General features: G+C 34.0%; 4 protein-coding genes across 4 annotated transcripts; 3 read left to right on the top strand and 1 right to left on the bottom strand.

Moving 5' to 3' along the window:
• Positions 1–2,084: 2,084 nt before the first annotated feature.
• LOC140866867 (uncharacterized) lies at positions 2,085–3,597 on the top strand. Its single transcript, XM_073271923.1, has 3 exons — positions 2,085–2,307; positions 2,983–3,048; positions 3,134–3,597. The coding sequence occupies exons 1-3, from the start codon at positions 2,127–2,129 to the stop codon at positions 3,427–3,429; spliced, it is 543 nt and encodes a 180-aa protein (XP_073128024.1). The 5' UTR covers positions 2,085–2,126; the 3' UTR covers positions 3,430–3,597.
• A 1,217-nt stretch (positions 3,598–4,814) lies between these two features.
• Positions 4,815–5,529, top strand: LOC140860407 (heavy metal-associated isoprenylated plant protein 46-like). The gene is made up of 3 exons (XM_073263424.1): positions 4,815–4,926; positions 5,047–5,125; positions 5,249–5,529. The coding sequence occupies exons 1-3, from the start codon at positions 4,921–4,923 to the stop codon at positions 5,527–5,529; spliced, it is 366 nt and encodes a 121-aa protein (XP_073119525.1). The 5' UTR covers positions 4,815–4,920.
• A 3,717-nt stretch (positions 5,530–9,246) lies between these two features.
• Positions 9,247–13,865, top strand: LOC140863327 (subtilisin-like protease SBT5.3). The gene is made up of 11 exons (XM_073266685.1): positions 9,247–9,818; positions 9,920–10,029; positions 10,138–10,235; positions 10,329–10,493; positions 11,388–11,496; positions 11,598–12,132; positions 12,221–12,318; positions 12,406–12,651; positions 12,751–12,865; positions 12,945–13,158; positions 13,260–13,865. The coding sequence occupies exons 1-11, from the start codon at positions 9,732–9,734 to the stop codon at positions 13,793–13,795; spliced, it is 2,313 nt and encodes a 770-aa protein (XP_073122786.1). The 5' UTR covers positions 9,247–9,731; the 3' UTR covers positions 13,796–13,865.
• Positions 13,866–14,300: 435 nt separating this feature from the next.
• LOC140860406 (cytochrome P450 724B1-like) lies at positions 14,301–16,886 on the bottom strand. Its single transcript, XM_073263423.1, has 9 exons — positions 16,646–16,886; positions 16,222–16,552; positions 15,976–16,128; positions 15,636–15,890; positions 15,416–15,502; positions 15,148–15,226; positions 14,776–14,882; positions 14,514–14,635; positions 14,301–14,391 (listed from the first exon to the last, which is right to left on the bottom strand). The coding sequence occupies exons 1-9, from the start codon at positions 16,855–16,857 to the stop codon at positions 14,301–14,303; spliced, it is 1,437 nt and encodes a 478-aa protein (XP_073119524.1). The 5' UTR covers positions 16,858–16,886.
• Positions 16,887–19,380: the final 2,494 nt, after the last annotated feature.

The following is a 19,380-nucleotide window of genomic DNA, read 5'->3' as shown; positions in this document are numbered from 1 at the left end:
TTACATGTCTTACATTGATTAATTTCCACTGCAAAATGTTGGGGGAAAAAACGTGGAATAAGAATTATTTTGGGCATCTTTCGATTCTTTTCCGTCAAACTTATGAACATTATTTTATTTCTTCAATATATCCCTCCTCCTCATATTAATACCTCCAATCATCCCGAGTAATTTTCAGCAGAAATATATCACCATTTCTCGTCCATTAATTTCTAAGAAAAGAAATGGGGAAAAGATCCAAAGCTCAATCTCCCGAGAAAATATCTAAGCATGAAAAGAAACAACCGCTGAATCTTGACTCGATCAAGATTTTGAGGCCTAAAGTTTACATCACAAATTCTACCAATTTCAAGTACCTCGTTCAACAACTTACCGGAAATACCGGAAAAACGTACGAGTCTCCAGCTCCTTCACCATCTGCATCTCATCCTAATCGACAAGTTTTACCCTTTGTACAGATGGAAGATCATGCATATCAAGAAAACAGCTGCCTCGAGTTATCGTTTGATTCGTCGTGTTTCAGCACCCCTTTAGAGGGTTCACCTGATTTACAAGTGTCGCGGCCTCACGAATCTTTTAACTATGTAATATTGGATGATGATCCGGAACTAGGCAGCCAAAAGAATGTGGATACGTACACATTCGAGTGTGGAGATTTAGAGTCGTTTTTTATGGAGATGGACTCGATTTCTTCGTGCGATGCGTTTTGTAATTATGGGATGATTCAACAAGAGGTCTGTGTTTATGATTATGATATTTAATTTTATCCACGTACCTTGATATGGTATATATGAACATATGGTACATATAATTGTAATTATCGAGTATTGTAAGGGTGAATGATGGTTGTAATTAAAGTTTCTGGTCATATATTAATGTATATGTTTGTAAAAACTGAAGCAATTATTGAAAATTTTCAATTTTCATCATGTTCGTGAATGTGATTGCTATTTATCCCGATAATTTACATCAATTATATCGTGATTTGTTATTATATTGTGAGATTTTGATCTAATATCGTGATATTTTGCATTGATTATATCATGATATTTGATAAATTAATTTTTTGTATTGAATTTTTCATGGTGTAAAAATTGTTGTACAAACTTTTGTTATACATGTAGCATTACTCTGATAAGAATATGATTTAATTAAGTTTTTTTAGATGACAGTAAGGATGGCATCATTAGGTACAAAGGAGTATCATCTACATACTAAATGCGTACATCCAAGAATATGAATATTACAAATGAAATATTTTCATAAAAACTCTTGCATTAGTTCAAGAGTATATTCTGAACACGTTAAATAATAGAAACGGGATTCTTTCTCATAAAAAAAAAAAAGTAAGTGGGTTAGATATAATATGTGTAAATAATATGCACTTTTGGTAGTTCTTTTGAGCTATTCTTCTTCTTCTTGTTATTTTTTAAAAAACAAAAACTAATCTTAATCATTTACAATCAATTGGATGAAACGGTCATTTTCGAAGACATGTAGAAAGAAGAGATGTTATTTTCCATGAAGTGTTACTAGTGAATAGCTTGCCACACGATTAGTTACAATTAAAATAACGACATTACTTGTAGTGTAAAAATCTTTAAAAAGCATGATATATAAAATATTAACAAATTATACTACTTAAACATTATTCGAATTAATTATTGAAAAATCATTTCAAAAGTTCTTCAAACATGATATAGAATCTGAATCTTTTTTGCAAATTCTTAAAAAATATATTAAACACAAAAATCTAATTTATATCAGATAGGCATATTAGTTATATATTTTAAGCAAAAGGAGTGAAAAATAGCTATATATCCTTCGGTCTTTTGCTATATATTATGTCATAAATGCCTAAACCTTAAAATTATTAATTACTTTTCATATTAAATTATCTTTCGCAAATTAATTATTAAAAGACCATTTTGAAATTTCACTTTTTAATAATTTATTATTAACCCGGTACACATGTACAAATTTAAAATGAGGTGTCCTATAGGAAATTAAGATATTAATATATATTTTCTGGACCGCTATTTAAAATGAGGTGTCCGGTGACGAAATTTGTGAACTCGAAATTAAAATGGAAAGTGGTAGGCCATTTTGGAACCAGAACCATTCCAATGGCCTTCATTTCTGGTGCCGCTTCATCTCTGCATCCAAGACCCATCATTTCCTACAACATTCATAGGCTCAAACATGGGATCAAGCCGATCGACGCTGCGGTTCCGGGGTCTTTGAAGGCGGCTGCTCTTTCTGAAGGAACCGAGCGTAGAGTTTCGGAGGAGCCCTCTACTTACTCTGGTGAGTTTTCTTGTTTTTTTTTTTGGTTGCATACGAATCTGTGTTTGATTGGAAGAAATCTGATGTTGGGTTAATTAGTATTTGAAATGGTGTGGTTTTGATAATGAAACGAGTTTTCTAGGTTACCAGTTCTTTCAGAAACAGAGAGAGTTTTAAGTTCAGGTTAGATTTAGGATTTACCACACAGCAGTTTCTTGAGGGGTGTGTTGCACCAAATCCAATAGAAACTGTTTTGGTTCGACTTCTTAAACTTTAACCAAATCGAATTCCATCTATAAACATGAAAAGTAGCTCTTGCTCAATGCTCCGCTCCCAATTGTTGATGTAGAAAAAGGTCGAAAAGATATCTTTGATCCTCGTTCCTTTTCTTAAATTTTTTATAATGCTCAAAGATTTAATCTTTATTCATTCATATATCTTTCTATTCATTATACTACACACATGTGTGCGCGTTGATTGCTGGTTTCTTTTGTGCAAGAGGGAGTTGAGAGAGTTTTTGTTTTCTTGGTTACACGATATCCACAATGTATAACATTAGGATGGTAAATATCTAATGATGCAAAGAGGCTTTTAAGGTATTTTCTACTTTGGTTAACACATTAGCTGAATCATACATTGTGCTAACTTTCTGCTGAAATACATTATCTTTGTTGATTCAATGATTTCAAATGTAAGGGCCATTTACTTCTGCTCGGACGCAGCTGGATCTCTTGGAACAACTCACTTCTAGTGTGGAACAAGGTTTTAATTTCGCCTTCTTTATAAAGCATTGGGAACATGATATGGCATTGCCTTCCGATTCTAACTTTTTCTGTATATCGACCAGGTTATGAGAGCGATGGCAGCTCAGCAAAACCGACGATACGTGAACAACTTGCTAATTTGTTTGGAGAACGGGAGGATGATTTTTCGATCCCGTTGGGTAAGAATCTCAAGAAAGTGACTCCCAAGTTCTTAACTACATCACAGAAGAGAAACATCAGAAGGCAGTCGTACATGGACCAAGTATCTCAGAGGAATGACTCTGTCTTCTTCGCCACCATAGGTGCTTTTGTTATCCTTCCACCTCTTGTCATATTAGGTGTAGCCATTGCAACTGGTTATGTGCAGCTATTTCCTTGACATATTGTACAGAGAAACTCACTTCTACTTATATCATGAGGTAGTTTGCCTCAGCAACATACGATACCGCGCATGCTGGTCGTTTCTATATTATAGCTGATTGTGTGTATATATATTATATACAAACCATGTATGCGTTGAAGCTTAATTCATACATTTGTATGTGTACCATGATATCCTCATTGTAAACTTTCTAGAAATGATTTGATCTTTAGCTAGGCATGATGTAGCAGGTGGTTGATGGTGTGGTGTTTTTTTGTCTATTAACTTTTCAGGGGAGTGAAATTATTTTGTGTTAGAACGAAGGAAATCAAGTGTGCTGTCCTACTAAATTGTGTTGTTTTTTGGTTTTATTAATTCTAGGACATACAAAATTTTCCAGCATTTCAAGCGGATAAGCAATTAACATTATAATATTACAACATTAATGAACGTCATATTTGTCTATATATATAGTTCATAAAAATTGCTCAACTGATCATAAACTAATTAATAGATCATTAAACAAGTCATTAGCCTTTCATATTTTTGTTGAATTACATAACTAATTCATCATTTATTTATTTATTTATTTTTGCGATCGCAGCCATAAAACTTCTATATATAATATATGCATATATGATATATTTACTTGAGCTAGTTGATCCAACGTTACTTAATAATCAATAATTAGATAATCAGATTGTCGGAATATGACTGGTAAGTAACGTGTCAAAACTAGTTGAACGTTAATTAATAATCAATAATTAGATAATCAGACTGTACTCGGAATATGACTGGTAAGTAACGTGTCAAAACAAAGTCTTGCAATACACTTTGTAAATTTTTTTTTGTTATGACGTAAGAATCCGCAACTATGATTTTTTGGTATCCATTAAGTAAATCTGAGTTAATGCAATAGTTTACCAATTATGTTAGTCCGATAAATTATATTTATGAGCAAAAGGCATGTATGTGCGACGTACTTGCCCGAAAAAGCATTGGTAAGGGAAATCTTAACCATTTTTAAAGAGTTTATCTACTCCACCAACTCGAATATCCTTTGGAACACTTTGTAATTAATTCATTAATATTATCCGTTTCAATTTGGCATGATCGATGCAAGTCTTCATTAATATTATTATTATTATTATTATTATTATTATTATTTTATTTGGAGATAGTAGCTATGGTTATTTATGGATTTTATAACACACAACACGATTTCTCAAATTGGAGGATATCTGTTGTCATGGATGTGGTAAAGCGATGCATAGAGTACATGCAAACGTCGCATCGCATGTGTCGATTATTTTGCCTAATTAAATCTTACACACGCATGTTATATGATTCCTTTGAATTTTCTAAAATTAGCCTTTACTTGTGAGGAGTAATTAATTTAATTTCTTTCATGAGTTTCATTTTCATATAATGACATAGCATGTCTTCTCTCCTTTAATACTTCTGCATCTTCAAACGCATGCATACTACTCGCCTGTTCGCACCTATACAATGAAGGTATATGTTACGTGAATAAATCAAGTGCAAAGAGTTTTATTTCTCGATTTTTAATTTATTTATTTATGTTTGATTAACGAAATATTAATTCGTTTATAATTTGATAAATTAAATTTTCAGCAAAAGATTGTGGTGAAGGTGTCGATGCACGATGACAAATCTCGTTCCAAGGCCCTCCAAGTTGCCGTCAGCTGCTCAGGTACAAACACAATATATATATATATATATATATATATATATATATATTTATAAATTCAATTCAAAGACAAATTAAAAATTCCAATGTTCTTTGAGTAGTCTGAATTTGGAGTGTTTTAATTAGGAGTTGAATCGGCGGCAATAACGGGACAAAGAAAGGATCAGGTGGAGGTGGTGGGAGACGGAACCGACGCGGTGGAGCTGACGCGGTTGTTGAGGAAGAAGGTGGCGCACGCTGAGCTGGTGAGCGTCAGCGAGGCCAGGAGAGAAGTGCCAAACACAAACCCGCCACCGCCGCCGCCGATGCCGACGGCTGGGTGGTATCCGCCGCCGCCGTCGCCTTACATTTGTCATTCTGATCACTGGCATTGCCCAAACCATGGTCCCTTCTGCAACATCATGTGAAGTTTCTATAATATATATATATATAAATTTATATAACCAAATTTCAGTTGTTATTGTTAATAGCCAAAATATTACAGGTTTATGAAATATATAAATTGATATATGAAATACTATTAGGGGTGTTTTTTTCTGTTGAAACCATCTTTAAAGAAAATGATTAATAAAACGTCTCGTAAGTTTGTTCCTATCTGGTCTGCAATGAAAATTTTCATCTAAACAGTTTTTACTTCTGGGACGTTATTTACAAATTTTTCATAGTCAAACTCGAAAAAGATTTTACGGAGTCCGAGTTTGCTTAACAAGCATTCTCGTAATCCATGGTACGTAAAACTATTTTAGTCCTTTTCTATGTTGGAGAAGAGAAATTTTTGAACATATAATTGTAGAAAGAAAAAAAAAATGTAATTTCTATGAAAAGTTTTGACCAACAAAAAAAATATGTAATTTCTATGAAAAATTTTGACCAACAAAAATGAAAATAGCCCACCACGTAGTTAATAGGCCCATAAGTGCATCTATCTATTGGGATGGGTCTTCTTCTCGTTGGCGACAAAGGCCCCGAATAGGGTGCAATCGAGTCGAGATGAGTCGAGCCCGAGCCCAAGTAGCATATTACTCGAGCTCTAGCTAGACTCGTATTTAACTACTCGAGCTCGAGTGAGTAGTTAGTTTCGTACTCGAGCTCGAAAATTATATATATATATATATATATATATATATAAATACAAAATATATGAATAAATAAATAAATAAAATATTATATACATTATATATATATATATATATTTATATTATATTTTATATATGTGTGTGTTATCGAGCAGCTCCCGTAAATATATATATATATATATATATAATTATATTATATTTTATATATGTGTATGTTATCGAGCAGCTCGCGAGCTACTCGAACACATATATTTAAAGCTCAAGCTCGAGCTCGATTGTATGCTCGAGCTCGGCTCGTTAGCACCCCTAGCCCCGAGTCATAAATAAGTCAAACTTTACATAGAATTTATAAATTTAAAATTGTAGTTGGACTGTCTCATGAGTTAATTTTATGAAACAAATCTTCTATTTGGGCTAGAATATATTTTTTATTGTAAATATAGATATAATTAATCTGTGTCACGAAAAAAATATCCGTGAGACCGTCTCACAAGCGAACTACTCTAAATTTTGTCTGCTCGAGTTGAACTAACCCAAATTTTTTTTTGAGTTTGGGATAAAGCCCATCGGACCAGTTTAAATTCAAGCTGGCCACTGGCTTGCAGGTTTTGCTATTAATTTGGGCTATTTTTAAAATTGATATGTTTTTGTTTTGTTTTGTTTTGTTTTTTTCATTTATTGAATACAAATATTTGGGACTAGGGAGTATTTTAATTATGCGTTTGAATAATACTCAATCCCTAATAACTTTATCTAGAAACATAGGAAACAGGGGCCTTGTTTTGTGTGGATCCAACCGGCCAAAATCTGACATTCTTTTTTAAATAGATAGAGTTCGAATAAAAAACTATATATTTTTTTTAGTACACATATGATCTTGATCAAATTAAAAAAATATAATGTAATTTTTCGTATTACTGACATGATTTGTATATAGACTTGATTTGTGTATAGACTGAAAATTTACTTATCTCGATTAAAAAAATTACAAAGATAACTTGAAATCTACCTAAATAAATTAGAAAAACTATCCACAGTTAACGAAAATCGAACATGATACTAGTTGGCATCAAGATCTCAGCCTCGGCCATTGAATTAAGGTCGTCTCATCGGCTGAGCAAAAACCAATAAATATGCCAGCCGCTAGCGAAAATTCATATTGTTTACAAAGATTGGAAGAAATCAAAGGAAAAAAAATATCTTTACTATAGTCTAATCCAACTTTTAGCACTTGATTACCCCAAATCACCAATATCGATTTTCATATATAATCCCTGAAAATTAAATCTTGCTGGGTCGCTCTCAAATGTCAAAACTTCCATTCTATGTGATCTCTGATTCTCTGATAAATTAATTTTTTTTTTCTAATTTCGATAGTGTTAGAAACTTTAATTAATCTTTATTCATCTATCTATTTTCTAAAAAAAAAACAATATTTTATAAGAGAAAAAGAATAAAGGTGCACGAATCGACGAATGGAATCCTGTTGCTATCAAGTTTGACCTTTTATTTTCAAATCCCATCTTTTTGCGAAGCCTAGTATGTCAAAACAATGGTGGAATAAAAAGATGACGTGCATGTATATGTTCATGTCAAGTGCGTGCGTGCGTGCGTGCGTATACTCGCTAAAAGCCCATCCACTTCAGCTAACTTTTTTTGAATTTTGATATTCGTGACCAAATCCGTTATGTATATATCTTTTCGACTCGGCAAGAAAGAAATTAAAGTCAAAGTATTAATCAATGCCTCAAGCGTGACACGGTGAAACGGGGTCCCCATGCATATATTAGATTAAAAACTTATTAATTAATTTAATCGATTCTGTAATTCTTGCAGTTCAACTGGATCGTACGTAGAGCCTAAGCAGCATTTAATATTTTCATCGAGTTTCAATAATGTAATTAGCTAGGATGCTATATATATGCATATGTGGAAACATGTACACCAAGTTTTACTCAAAACTGTTGTCTCAGATTTAACAAGATCTTGGGATCATACCTTCCCAATTAAATTCTTGCGTGATCTTAGCCGTGTTTATGCACACGAAGATCTTCCATGTGATTCTATTTACAATTCTCATATATTATTTATATTCAAAACCCAGCAGGAAATTAGTTTTATATGTTCAAATATTAATTAATTATAATTCATATACTTGTTCTAGCTAGTCTAGCTTCAACCAGCTCATGTTTATCAGATTTCGATTCTCTTTGTTCATAATCTTGGGTTTCCATTCGATTAATGTAAGCATGATGTGAATGATAATAATAATAATAATAAAAAAAGTGTAGGGGAAGAGCAAAGTGGGAACTGGATTTCAAGAAGTTGACTCCAATTTGTGGGTACCATTCTTAAAAAGCTGCGTGGAGATTGATGTCGAAGTACTTCTTCGTCCAAAACAATTTTTAATACTCATTGCGTCTCGATTATATATGTCTTGTTTTTTTTCTGTTTGATTTTTTCATTTTTTTTTACTAATATACTCTCATCAAACTTAAATCTTGGAAAATATATAACGGTTATTTGAATGAATTAAATGATAAAATAGAAAGTTTGTACGATAAATTTGATTTTACGGATGATTATTTGAACACGGTCCAATATTGGAAAAAAGGTTTGAATTTGAGTGCAAGACGGGGGGGTCCCCCTCGCACGCAAAAGAACAACGTACCATCGGCTCTCTTAAGCATATGGAGGACCCTCTCCAGAATGGCCACATGCTATTTGTCAACACACACTTCCTTCTTCATTGGGCAAACATCACTTGTTTCCACATATATATTTCTAATCAATTCTTCAATTATTTTTTGATATCTGTTTGCGGATGAATATTTTGAACAATCATGAAATCCAATGAAATTGAAATTGAATTAAAACGAACATGGATTGGTAATGAATTTTTGGATTTCTGTTTGCGGATGAATATTATTTTGTTATACATATTGTAACTTCCAGTGGTCCTCGTACCATTGAAAATGAAACTTCATAATTTTGCTCGGAGCATTTCTTGCGCATATAGCATGCCGATGAATGGGTGGGCTGGTTGGGTACCACCACTCCACTCCACCCCCAATAAAAGCATATGCTATAGCGCCACACTAGTCTAATACGCTACACCGTTTAATTTAGGTGAGGCATATGAGCATCCCTCGTCTCCGTCTTGATTTCGAGTTTTACCTAATTTTTTCCTAACATACAAGATTATTGTGAGACGGATTTTTTATTCGACTTATCCGTTGTAAACTTCACTTAGCTGCTACTATCCATCCGAGCTACGGTTTCCGCGCCGTTGAAATGCAATTAATTTACAATAAAATTCCAGCCTATTTACATTCACACTAGCTTTTCCACGTTGAAAGGGTCAACGTCACCCACAAAGAAGTTTTAAATAGTGAATGCACACCAACACTGGAGAGTATCGACAGTACTGTTTCTTTACTTGGCAAGATCAGGGGAGGGTGGAAGCTTAGATTTCGAAAAAAAAAAAGAAGTTAAAAAAAACAAAAGAAGCTATACTTTAGGAATTTAGAGCAATGAAAGGCCGCAATATTTTTTCCACTCTTTATCTCCTCTCACTAGTTTTATCACTATTGCTTAGACCCACATTTGCCAACAAAAAGGTGAGCATTATTTGTAATTCTCCAATTCTTTACATACATACATACACGAGCATTAGTGGAGGAATGATTTGATAATTTATTTCTTGATATTGTGTATGTAGTCATATGTGGTGTACTTAGGAGCTCATTCCCATGGAGCAGAAGCAACATCCACCGACTATGATAGAGTAACGCAGTCTCATTATGAGTTTCTTGGATCATATTTGGGCAGGTAAGTTGAGGTTAATTAAGTACTTGTGAAAATTTAAGGGAGATTTTATTTAGTTAGCTTCATTTTCTTGATATTGTATCTTATCTTCTTCCTTGTGTTTCACCGCAGTTGTGAGAAGGCGAAGAGTGTCATTTTCTACTCTTACACCAAACACATTAATGGATTCGCAGCATATCTCAGAGAGGAAGAGGCATGCCAAATATCAAGTAATTGTGATTTTTTGTTTTTTAATGCTCTTATCTTCTATTTATAAGTGCAAGTAAGAGTATTTAGCATCATATACATTGGTTGCTTGGCAGGGCATCCAAACGTTGTATCGGTGTTCTTAAATCAAGGCAGGAAATTACACACGACTAGATCATGGGATTTCATGGGCCTTGAAGAAAATGGTGAAATAAGCTCTGGTTCGATATGGAAGAAGGCTAGGCTTGGGGAAGATACCATCATAGGAAATCTTGATACTGGTTGGCTTCCCATCTTCTGCTCTCTTTTGATTTTTCTTGATATGTGTGAAAATCTTGATGATTATGTTTATGAAATAGTATATTCTTGATTGTAATTATTGAGAACAATTCTCCTCAATCTTCCATTCTGTAGTTTTTGTTTGGATATGAGAGTATTTTATTATTTTTCCCCATCCACATCTGAAACATTTGAGGAAGAGAATCTGGATATCACCTCCCTTGCATCTGGATCATTGTTTCCCCAGATAATAATAATGAAACAGCCTAGCTTATTCTCTTATTGCATATGGGTTAACTAAGCAGCTGCTTGAACTGGCTACAGAAGTAAATCTTGTTGATTAAAATAGTCAATGTTGACCTCTTAATTATTTTATCAAAAAGTTTGTTATATCAGAAAAGCCAGTGCATTAAGGAATCTTTTTCCTCCTACTGCATCATGGTACTGCATGATGCGCGCCGTTGCTTTAGCTGCACAGTTAAGTTACCGACTGAATTTCAATAGATTAAGTAAACCTCATGCATATCACCACAGAGTTCATGCAGAATGCTTTACTTTGATGTTTCAAATTGAACTTCAGCTAATGTGCACTGTTATTAAGAAAGAAACATTGCGAATCGTTTCGTACAAGTGTGAGTACAAATAAGTAAGGTTACTGAGGAAGTAGTTCAAAGTTTAAGATTTATATCAGCAGTCACACCTAAAATTCTTGCAAGTTTTACATTTATTCCGAAGGCCGACGTCTCCGCTTGTTCTGCTAGTTTCGGTGTTTCCAGTTACCTGGAAAAATAAGCTGCTCAGTCATAAGAACGTGAACAGAAGGAATGTGGAATGATTTTTGTTTATAACATGTGCTGATATGAACCATCAAAATTAAATTTACTCGATCAAACCAGGTGCATGGCCAGAGTCAAAGAGCTTTAGTGATGATGGATTAGGACCTGTTCCATCAAAGTGGAAAGGAACTTGCCAACGTGGGTTGGATCCCAGCTTTCGCTGCAACAGGTATCATTATAATTTGTGCTAATCTTGTATACTAGCTCCAATAAGAACGACATTGAAATGTGAAAAAAGAGTAGCTGAGAGCATTATTCGTCTGCGTGAAGGAAGCTCATTGGAGCCAGATACTTCAACAAGGGATATGCTGCAGCCGTAGGGCCCCTAAATTCGACATACAAGACACCTCGAGACACGGAAGGCCACGGATCACACACATTATCAACTGCCGGTGGCAATTTTGTGGCTGGAGCAAATGTTTTTGGGTATGGAAACGGAACAGCAAAGGGCGGATCACCGAAAGCCAGAGTGGCAGCCTACAAGGTATGCTGGCCACCTATTGCAGGGAATGAATGCTTCGACGCAGATATCTTGGCTGCATTTGATACAGCAATCCATGATGGAGTAGATGTGCTATCAGTATCTCTGGGAGGAGATCCTGCTCCATTTTACAACGACAGCGTTGCTATTGGGTCGTTTCATGCTGTAAAACATGGCGTTACTGTCGTTTGTTCGGCTGGTAACTCGGGGCCGGGTGACGGAACAGTTTCAAATGTCGCACCGTGGCAGATTACAGTTGGTGCAAGCACCATGGACCGCCAGTTTCCTAGTTATGTTTTTCTTGGAAACAATATGAGCTTCAGAGTAAGTGGTTCTTCTGAGATGCTAGTTGAAGATAGATTTTTTGATTGGTTTAGGTGTGATAATATGTCAGATTATTTCTGGTTTTCAGGGAGAGAGCCTTTCAACTAAATCACTTCCGAAGAATAAGTTCTTCCCCATAATATCTGCTGCATTCGCTAATGCCGCTAATGTGTCTGCTGACCAGGCGTAAGAGCACAAAAAATGCCTATTTCACTCGTGTTGGAGAGTGTTTTTACCGATAACTGATTGTAAAATAACTTTACATTGATCCAGGATTCTTTGTCAAGCTGGAACTCTGGACCCAGAAAAGGTGAAGGGGAAAATCTTGGTCTGTCTACGAGGAGTAAACGCGAGGGTCGACAAAGGACAGCAAGCGGCCTTAACTGGAGCAGTGGGAATGGTTTTAGCCAACAATCAGGCTTCTGGCTATGAAATTATTGCTGATCCTCATGTCCTACCCGCTTCACATATCAATTATATCGATGGACTTGCCCTTTTTTCTTACGTTAATTCCACGAGGTTAGCACTACTCGCCTCTCCGCTTAATCAAGAACCAAGATATATCCCCTGCTTTCATTTGTAGGGATTAAAATGAACATTTAGCAACTCTTAACGCAGGTCTGGTGTAGCTTCTATCACCCGACCCCGGACTCAATTAGGTACAAAACCAGCTCCATCCATGGCGGCCTTTTCGTCCAAGGGTCCTAGCACCATCACACCAGAAATACTAAAGGTTTTTTGACAGCAAACTTAATAAGTACTTCCCTTCCATAGAAAAGGGTGTGTGATACATTTTCGTGTTGTAATTTCAGCCTGATATCACCGCTCCAGGAGTGAGTGTCATAGCCGCCTACACGGAAGCTCAGGGACCAACAAATCAAGATTTCGACAAACGACGTGTCAAGTTCAATATAGTGTCAGGAACTTCAATGTCATGCCCTCATGTTTCTGGGGTTGTCGGCCTCTTGAAAACCCTCCATCCAAACTGGAGCCCTGCAGCTATAAAATCCGCCATCGTGACCACTGGTAACAACCGAATAAAAATACACAGAACAAGATTGGTTTTTTTTTTTTTTTTTTATAATCAAAATCAATCTCATTAAATTTCTTTGGCCGTTCCCCTGCAGCAAAAACGGCTGACAACACAATGAATCCTCTGACAAATGCATCCCATTCCAAGGCTACGCCGTTCAGTTACGGAGGAGGTCATATTAACCCGAACAGGGCAATGGATCCTGGCCTGGTGTATGATCTCGGGCTCAGTGACTACTTGAACTTCATGTGTGCACTTGGCTACAATCAGACTCAGCTCCGGTTGTTTTCTGATAAACCACATACGTGCTCGAATCCGACCAGTAACATCAACTTGAACTACCCTTCAATCACAGTACCTAACCTCAATGGTTCAGTAACAGTAACTAGAAGAGTCAAGAACGTGGGATCACCAGCAACTTACAAAGCTCGTATCCGCAGCCCCCCCGGAATATCGGTTCAAGTTAAACCGGATATTTTGACGTTCCAAACAGTTGGCGAGGAGAAAAATTTCCAGGTTGTTTTGAAGGCTAAAGAAGCCAGTGCATCTGGGAATTATGTATTCGGAAAGCTGATATGGTCTGATGGTAAGCATTATGTGAGGAGTCCAATTGTTGTCAATAAACTATAGGATTTTTCAACACATTTTGGAAATTTTCTTTTTGGGAATTTCAATTGAAGTTAAGGCAATTGTTCTTGAATACTTGTTCAGTACTGAATTTCTGTTTCTTGTTCAATAGCCCATTTTCCTCCATGTGACACATAAGTGAAGACAATAAAAGTTGATGAAATCTCTCAAGATTGACCCAGAATCAATAGCCCAATGCTTGGACATTAATTAGTTTTCAAATTTTAATATTAGAGTTTTAATGCAACGTACGAAAAATGCAGATGTGACATTGTTAATGTGTCCGATGATACGTCAGCAACTAGATCAACATAATCGAAAATTAAAAGTACCAAAATCAAAATTTGAAAACTTAATTGATCAAGTTGATTAACCAAAAAAATTATGTTCCCAACTAAAAATTCCGGAATCTAGCAATGGTTTTAGCTTATAATGCTTATGAACGAGGAAAACATAAATTTACAAACTATGAGACTATTAATCAATTATATCATAAATTGTTGCAACATCAACAGCATTCGACGCTTAGTTTTAATCCTCTTTGAAACTCTACATATGGATGTGCCATAGGTTGTTCATCATCATCTTCTACCTTCCATCTGCATATTAAAAAATGAAATTTATATCTTAAATATGCATGAGATAAGACAAAACACATATAAATAAAAATGCAATGGCTTTAATTTTATTCAATTTTGGTTTTGAATAATATTTAAAATACCTGTAAGTTTGAATAAGGTGATGGATGAAAAAAGCAACCTCAAGTTTTGCTAGTTCGAAGCCTGGGCAGCACCTGGATCCACCACCAAATGGAGTGAACTTCTTGCACGTTTGATCTTGGGTCTGTATAGTACGTAGAGATATCAGATATATAGTAACCATTAATTAATTAATATAAAAAAAAATCGCAAATTTATTTATTTTTTGTAATTCAAAGTAAATAGAATTTTGAAGAATACATATTTATTTATTTATTTATTTACCTGCCATCTCCAGGGGTTAAATTGGAGGGCCTTGGTGTGAAGAGAAGGGTCTAAATGAACTGCTGTGAAAACAGGTAATACCTTCCAACCCGACGGAATTGTGTAATCTGAGCAGTCAATAACTTAAACATTAGTTTCTTAAATATATCACAATTTTATTCATTTTTCTATTACATAGTTTTATTTTTAATTTATAATATAATATTCGATGACATATTATATATATAGAATCTTGAATCATATTATTAGGGTGTTCCCCAATCAGATATTGGTTTTCAAATAACGAAACACGTCGTTAAATCTTATTTGCTGATGAAATCATTTGTAGCCATTGCATGTAATTAAGTATATAAGATATATATATATATATACCTCTAAATTTGACATCTTTGATGGCCTTTCTGTGGACAAACTTAACTATGTTTCCACATCGCAGAGCTTCATTCATGACCTGTACTTTCCAGGACCACATCATAATAAATATCATGTTAATGAATGCACACAATTATTGCAGCTTCACACGTACACTTGCACATATATAATTAATTAAGAATAAATATATATTATTATTTAATTCAAATTAAAGATCCTTTCCTAATTATTCAAGAGAGTTAAAAAAACAAAAAAGGTGTGAACTTACGCATTGAGTGAATTCCATATTCCTGTAATCATCCCAGTTGAGAAATTCTTTTGCTTTCTTCATGCTTCTTATTTTTTCATGCTCCACCTACAAAATGCATCAACGACATTCGAAAAACATTTAAATGCTACTGAATATGGAAGAGTATTAATTTGATCCTAATACATTTATATATTTCAAAATTAGGGAAAATATATATATAGAAATGAGATGTGGTCACCTTTAATTGATCAACAGCAGAGGGGGTTTGAGTGATGAAAAACAGAACCATTGCCAATAAGAGTGAAGTGGTCTCATATCCACCAAGTAAAGAATCCAATACAAAACTGACTTTTTCGTCTTCAGATAAGGTATCATTGCACAGAAGTAGTTCGAGAAAATCACCCTGCAGCATCTTTTTGCTACAATCTTGTGCATTTCTTCTCCTTCTTTCCTCTATGATTGCTTTTACAGTCGAAGATATTCTATATCTAGCCTGTAAAGTAAATTAGATGCATGCAAAGGGTTCATCACATATGCCTATGAATCTTAATTAATACATTAATATATATGTGGAGAACCTGAACAGCTTTTGAATACGGAGTCCCTGGAATGTTGAGTGGTAGTGAAATCAACCCTTTCATGAAAGTGAGGAAATCTTTAAGAATTTCTTTAGTGTGTGGCTCTTCTGGTGTTAAACCAAGCACCTGTTTCACTATGACATTGAACGTATACTGTTGGAAATATAAAACACAACGTCGTGTCAGCTTCTCTATCTGAATATTAAGCATCATTGGATCAGTTGATGATATTAATATCATGCATACCTTTCTAGCTTCCTCACAAAAGATGATCAGTTTCTTATGATCATCTTTCCAAGAATCAAGAATTTGAGTGGCGTTTGTCTCGATATCATTCAGAAATTCTGGTTTGGACTTCATGGTAGTGACGAGAGAAAGGGCCATACTTCTAAGTCTCTTGTGTGTATCGCCCACAGCCACGAGCATCGATCTCTTGCCGAGAATTCCATGGATGGGTTTCGGATAGCTGCACTGAAACAATCTGTCTTCGTTTTGTAGTATGTAGTAATTCAGCTCCTCGTCACATGAAACCACAGTTGGTGAAAAGAACAAATGGGATTTGAACACTTTCCCGTATCTTTTAAAAAAAATCACAAGAACTGAACTGTTTAGTGCCACATTGATTATTATTAACAGCAGATGCAAATTTGAATAATGTTGTTTAGTTTACCTGGATATATGGTCTTGAATAAATGGGCCGGTTGAAGTAGAAGAGTGAGGCTTGAGGAACGAGAGGGTTTCACCAAGAAAAGGCCATCCAAAATTGCCTTTGGGAAGTGTACCAAAATGCAAGAACAAAGGCAAGAAATGGTACAGAATTGATCCCAACACAAATCCCACCAAACCAACTACTACAAAAGCAATGCAAAAGGTTTCAGCCATGACAAGAATATTTTGATTCGATCCTACAAATTAATCTTGTTGGATATATATATACCTACGAACCCAAAAGGAATTAAGACCTAAAAGATCAGTTGCTCTTTTTCAGGGTGACAAATGCTGGCTACTACCCTTGATGCCTATATATACATCATATCAAAGATTATGGAAGGCTGGCTGGTGCGTGCGTGTATGTACGTATTTGAAAAGAATATGTTTATTACTTTTTTTTGAACTTATATATTAATTAAAATATATATATTTTTAAGCTATATATATTTATATTTTTGATTGAATTCAATACATGTTAGAGAAATTGAAAAGCAAACAGTCCTTTTTCACAGGTTATTACAGACTGTGAAATTTATACTTATCTGTAGCATTGGAAATGAGATCAACCTAGCCTGGGATCTGCACATCTACTAAGCATTAAGGTCCCGATCAGAAATGTAATTAATTAATAAATAAATAGTAAAACTATGTGATAATAGTATTATTAGCAAATATTGTCGTAGATATGCACAACATTTGTATTGATTGATCTCATATTATTTTATTAGCTTGTCGCTTAATAGTTTCCATGTACATCATATTGTAAATTAGGAGTTTATATTGTGTATATTTTTCCACTTAATTATCAACAAATTATGTGTATATATATTTATTGGAGATATCAATAACATATCAAGTTCTATATTTATATAACGGCATACATAAGCAAAATTTTGTGTTACCTAAATGAAAGGAATGGCGACATTCATTTTATGTTTTAATAATAAGTATTTTATGAACCACAGTAATTATCAAGTTACATGCATGGTCAATGTACATGGACAAGAAGCAAATTTAAGTGGTCAAGTTTAGCAACTATATATATATATATATATATATATATATATATATATATATATATATATATATATATATAAAGGACCATTCACGAATCCTCTAAAACTAAACATGATCATTATCGCATTAATTTCAAGAATTGGAATTAGAGATCAAATCAATGCACATAATTACTGGACATCATGTTCCCTAATTGCGGGCAAAGCATTATAATTAGTTTGTTGTTTAATCTTTATCCAAATGGTGACCCCAAACACGCACACACATGATATTGAACTGGTAAATATATAGACTTCTTTTATTATGACGAAATGGTAAAAAAATGATTACAGCAACTTATAAATTTTGTGTTTGGAATTTACAAATTTATCCTTTATTATTCCATTTTATTTTTCAAAAATTTGCTCTATAGATCAGACACGTGAATTAATTAGGTGGTGGTCTTTAGATATGATGTGTGTGTGTACACATGTAGATGAAAACATGGATATTATATGTTATATTGTGACAAATATTTCTCTATCTTTTGTCAAGATCTTCACAATAATATCTTTTTTTTTAAAAAAAAAAATACCGATGAAATCCACAATTTTTTTCCAATTGAGATCATATTGGCACAAATATTTTGAACAAAACCATGTAAATAAAATATTTACCCGGTGGAACATAAAATATCCCATGGAAACATGTAGGCATGAGAAGCATAATGAGTAACAATCTCTTTCATAAACTTGATTATTGGGGGGTCCCAGCAGCATTCTTTGACTAAAAGTACTTTTGCAAAGTCTCAATTCTTAATGAATATAATGTTAGGTTACAAGTGAAGCAACTCAACCAATTGTAATGCTTCCTTCATTAACTTGCGATTAATCTAGTCCTCTTTATAAGTCAAAAATTTTAACTTATGTATAAAGGTTGTTTAATTTCATGATTCACTTCCTAAAAGTTTGTCGCATGGAACATTTCTTTCAACGACGTATATAAAACGGGTGAAATTCCCATTCAAACAAGCTTTTCTAATGTTGTTTTTTTTTAAAAAAAAAAAAGTAACATAATTTAATAACTATGTTTCTAAATTTTGTTGTATGATTAAGATATCATACAAACATATTGATGCATTCTCGTCTTTAACATCACTTAAGCATCACCCAAAGCTCTTGATTTATCCAATAGAAGCAAATTCATAAATAAATAAATTTATGATAATAATAAAAATATCGACATCATATATACATATAATTTAATGTTTTCCAAAACAAAAAAAAAAGTTTTTTTTAAAAATATATTTCCCTATTATTCGTGCGCCAACATATAAAGTAAATGAAACGGATATTGAGGGATTTGTATGTTGTCGAAGGGTGTTTGGCCTTTGAGAAACAGCCTTTTACTATCATGGAACATAAACTTATGAAAAATGGAATCATATTGTGATGAATAATAAATTTTAATTTAATTAGGTGAGATTTGATCCGACTGGCACTGGCTTTTGAGTTAAAAGGGATATATAAAAGAGTGATGAAGTATTGTTGGGAGATTTTTATTTCAAAAAAATTGGTGTGGGGTAAATATAAATATTATATTTTATTAATTTTAAAATATTAATTACTCTAAACAATAGTGATCACCGAAAGCAACAGAGGTTTGTGCTTAATAGTAGGATATGTGGTCAAAGCACAA

Source organism: Henckelia pumila, chromosome 4 (assembly GCF_033568475.1).
Source record: "Henckelia pumila isolate YLH828 chromosome 4, ASM3356847v2, whole genome shotgun sequence".
NCBI lineage: Eukaryota > Viridiplantae > Streptophyta > Magnoliopsida > Lamiales > Gesneriaceae > Henckelia > Henckelia pumila.
Note: the sequence above shows the minus strand (reverse complement) of the source record. Positions and strands in the feature narration are given on the sequence as shown.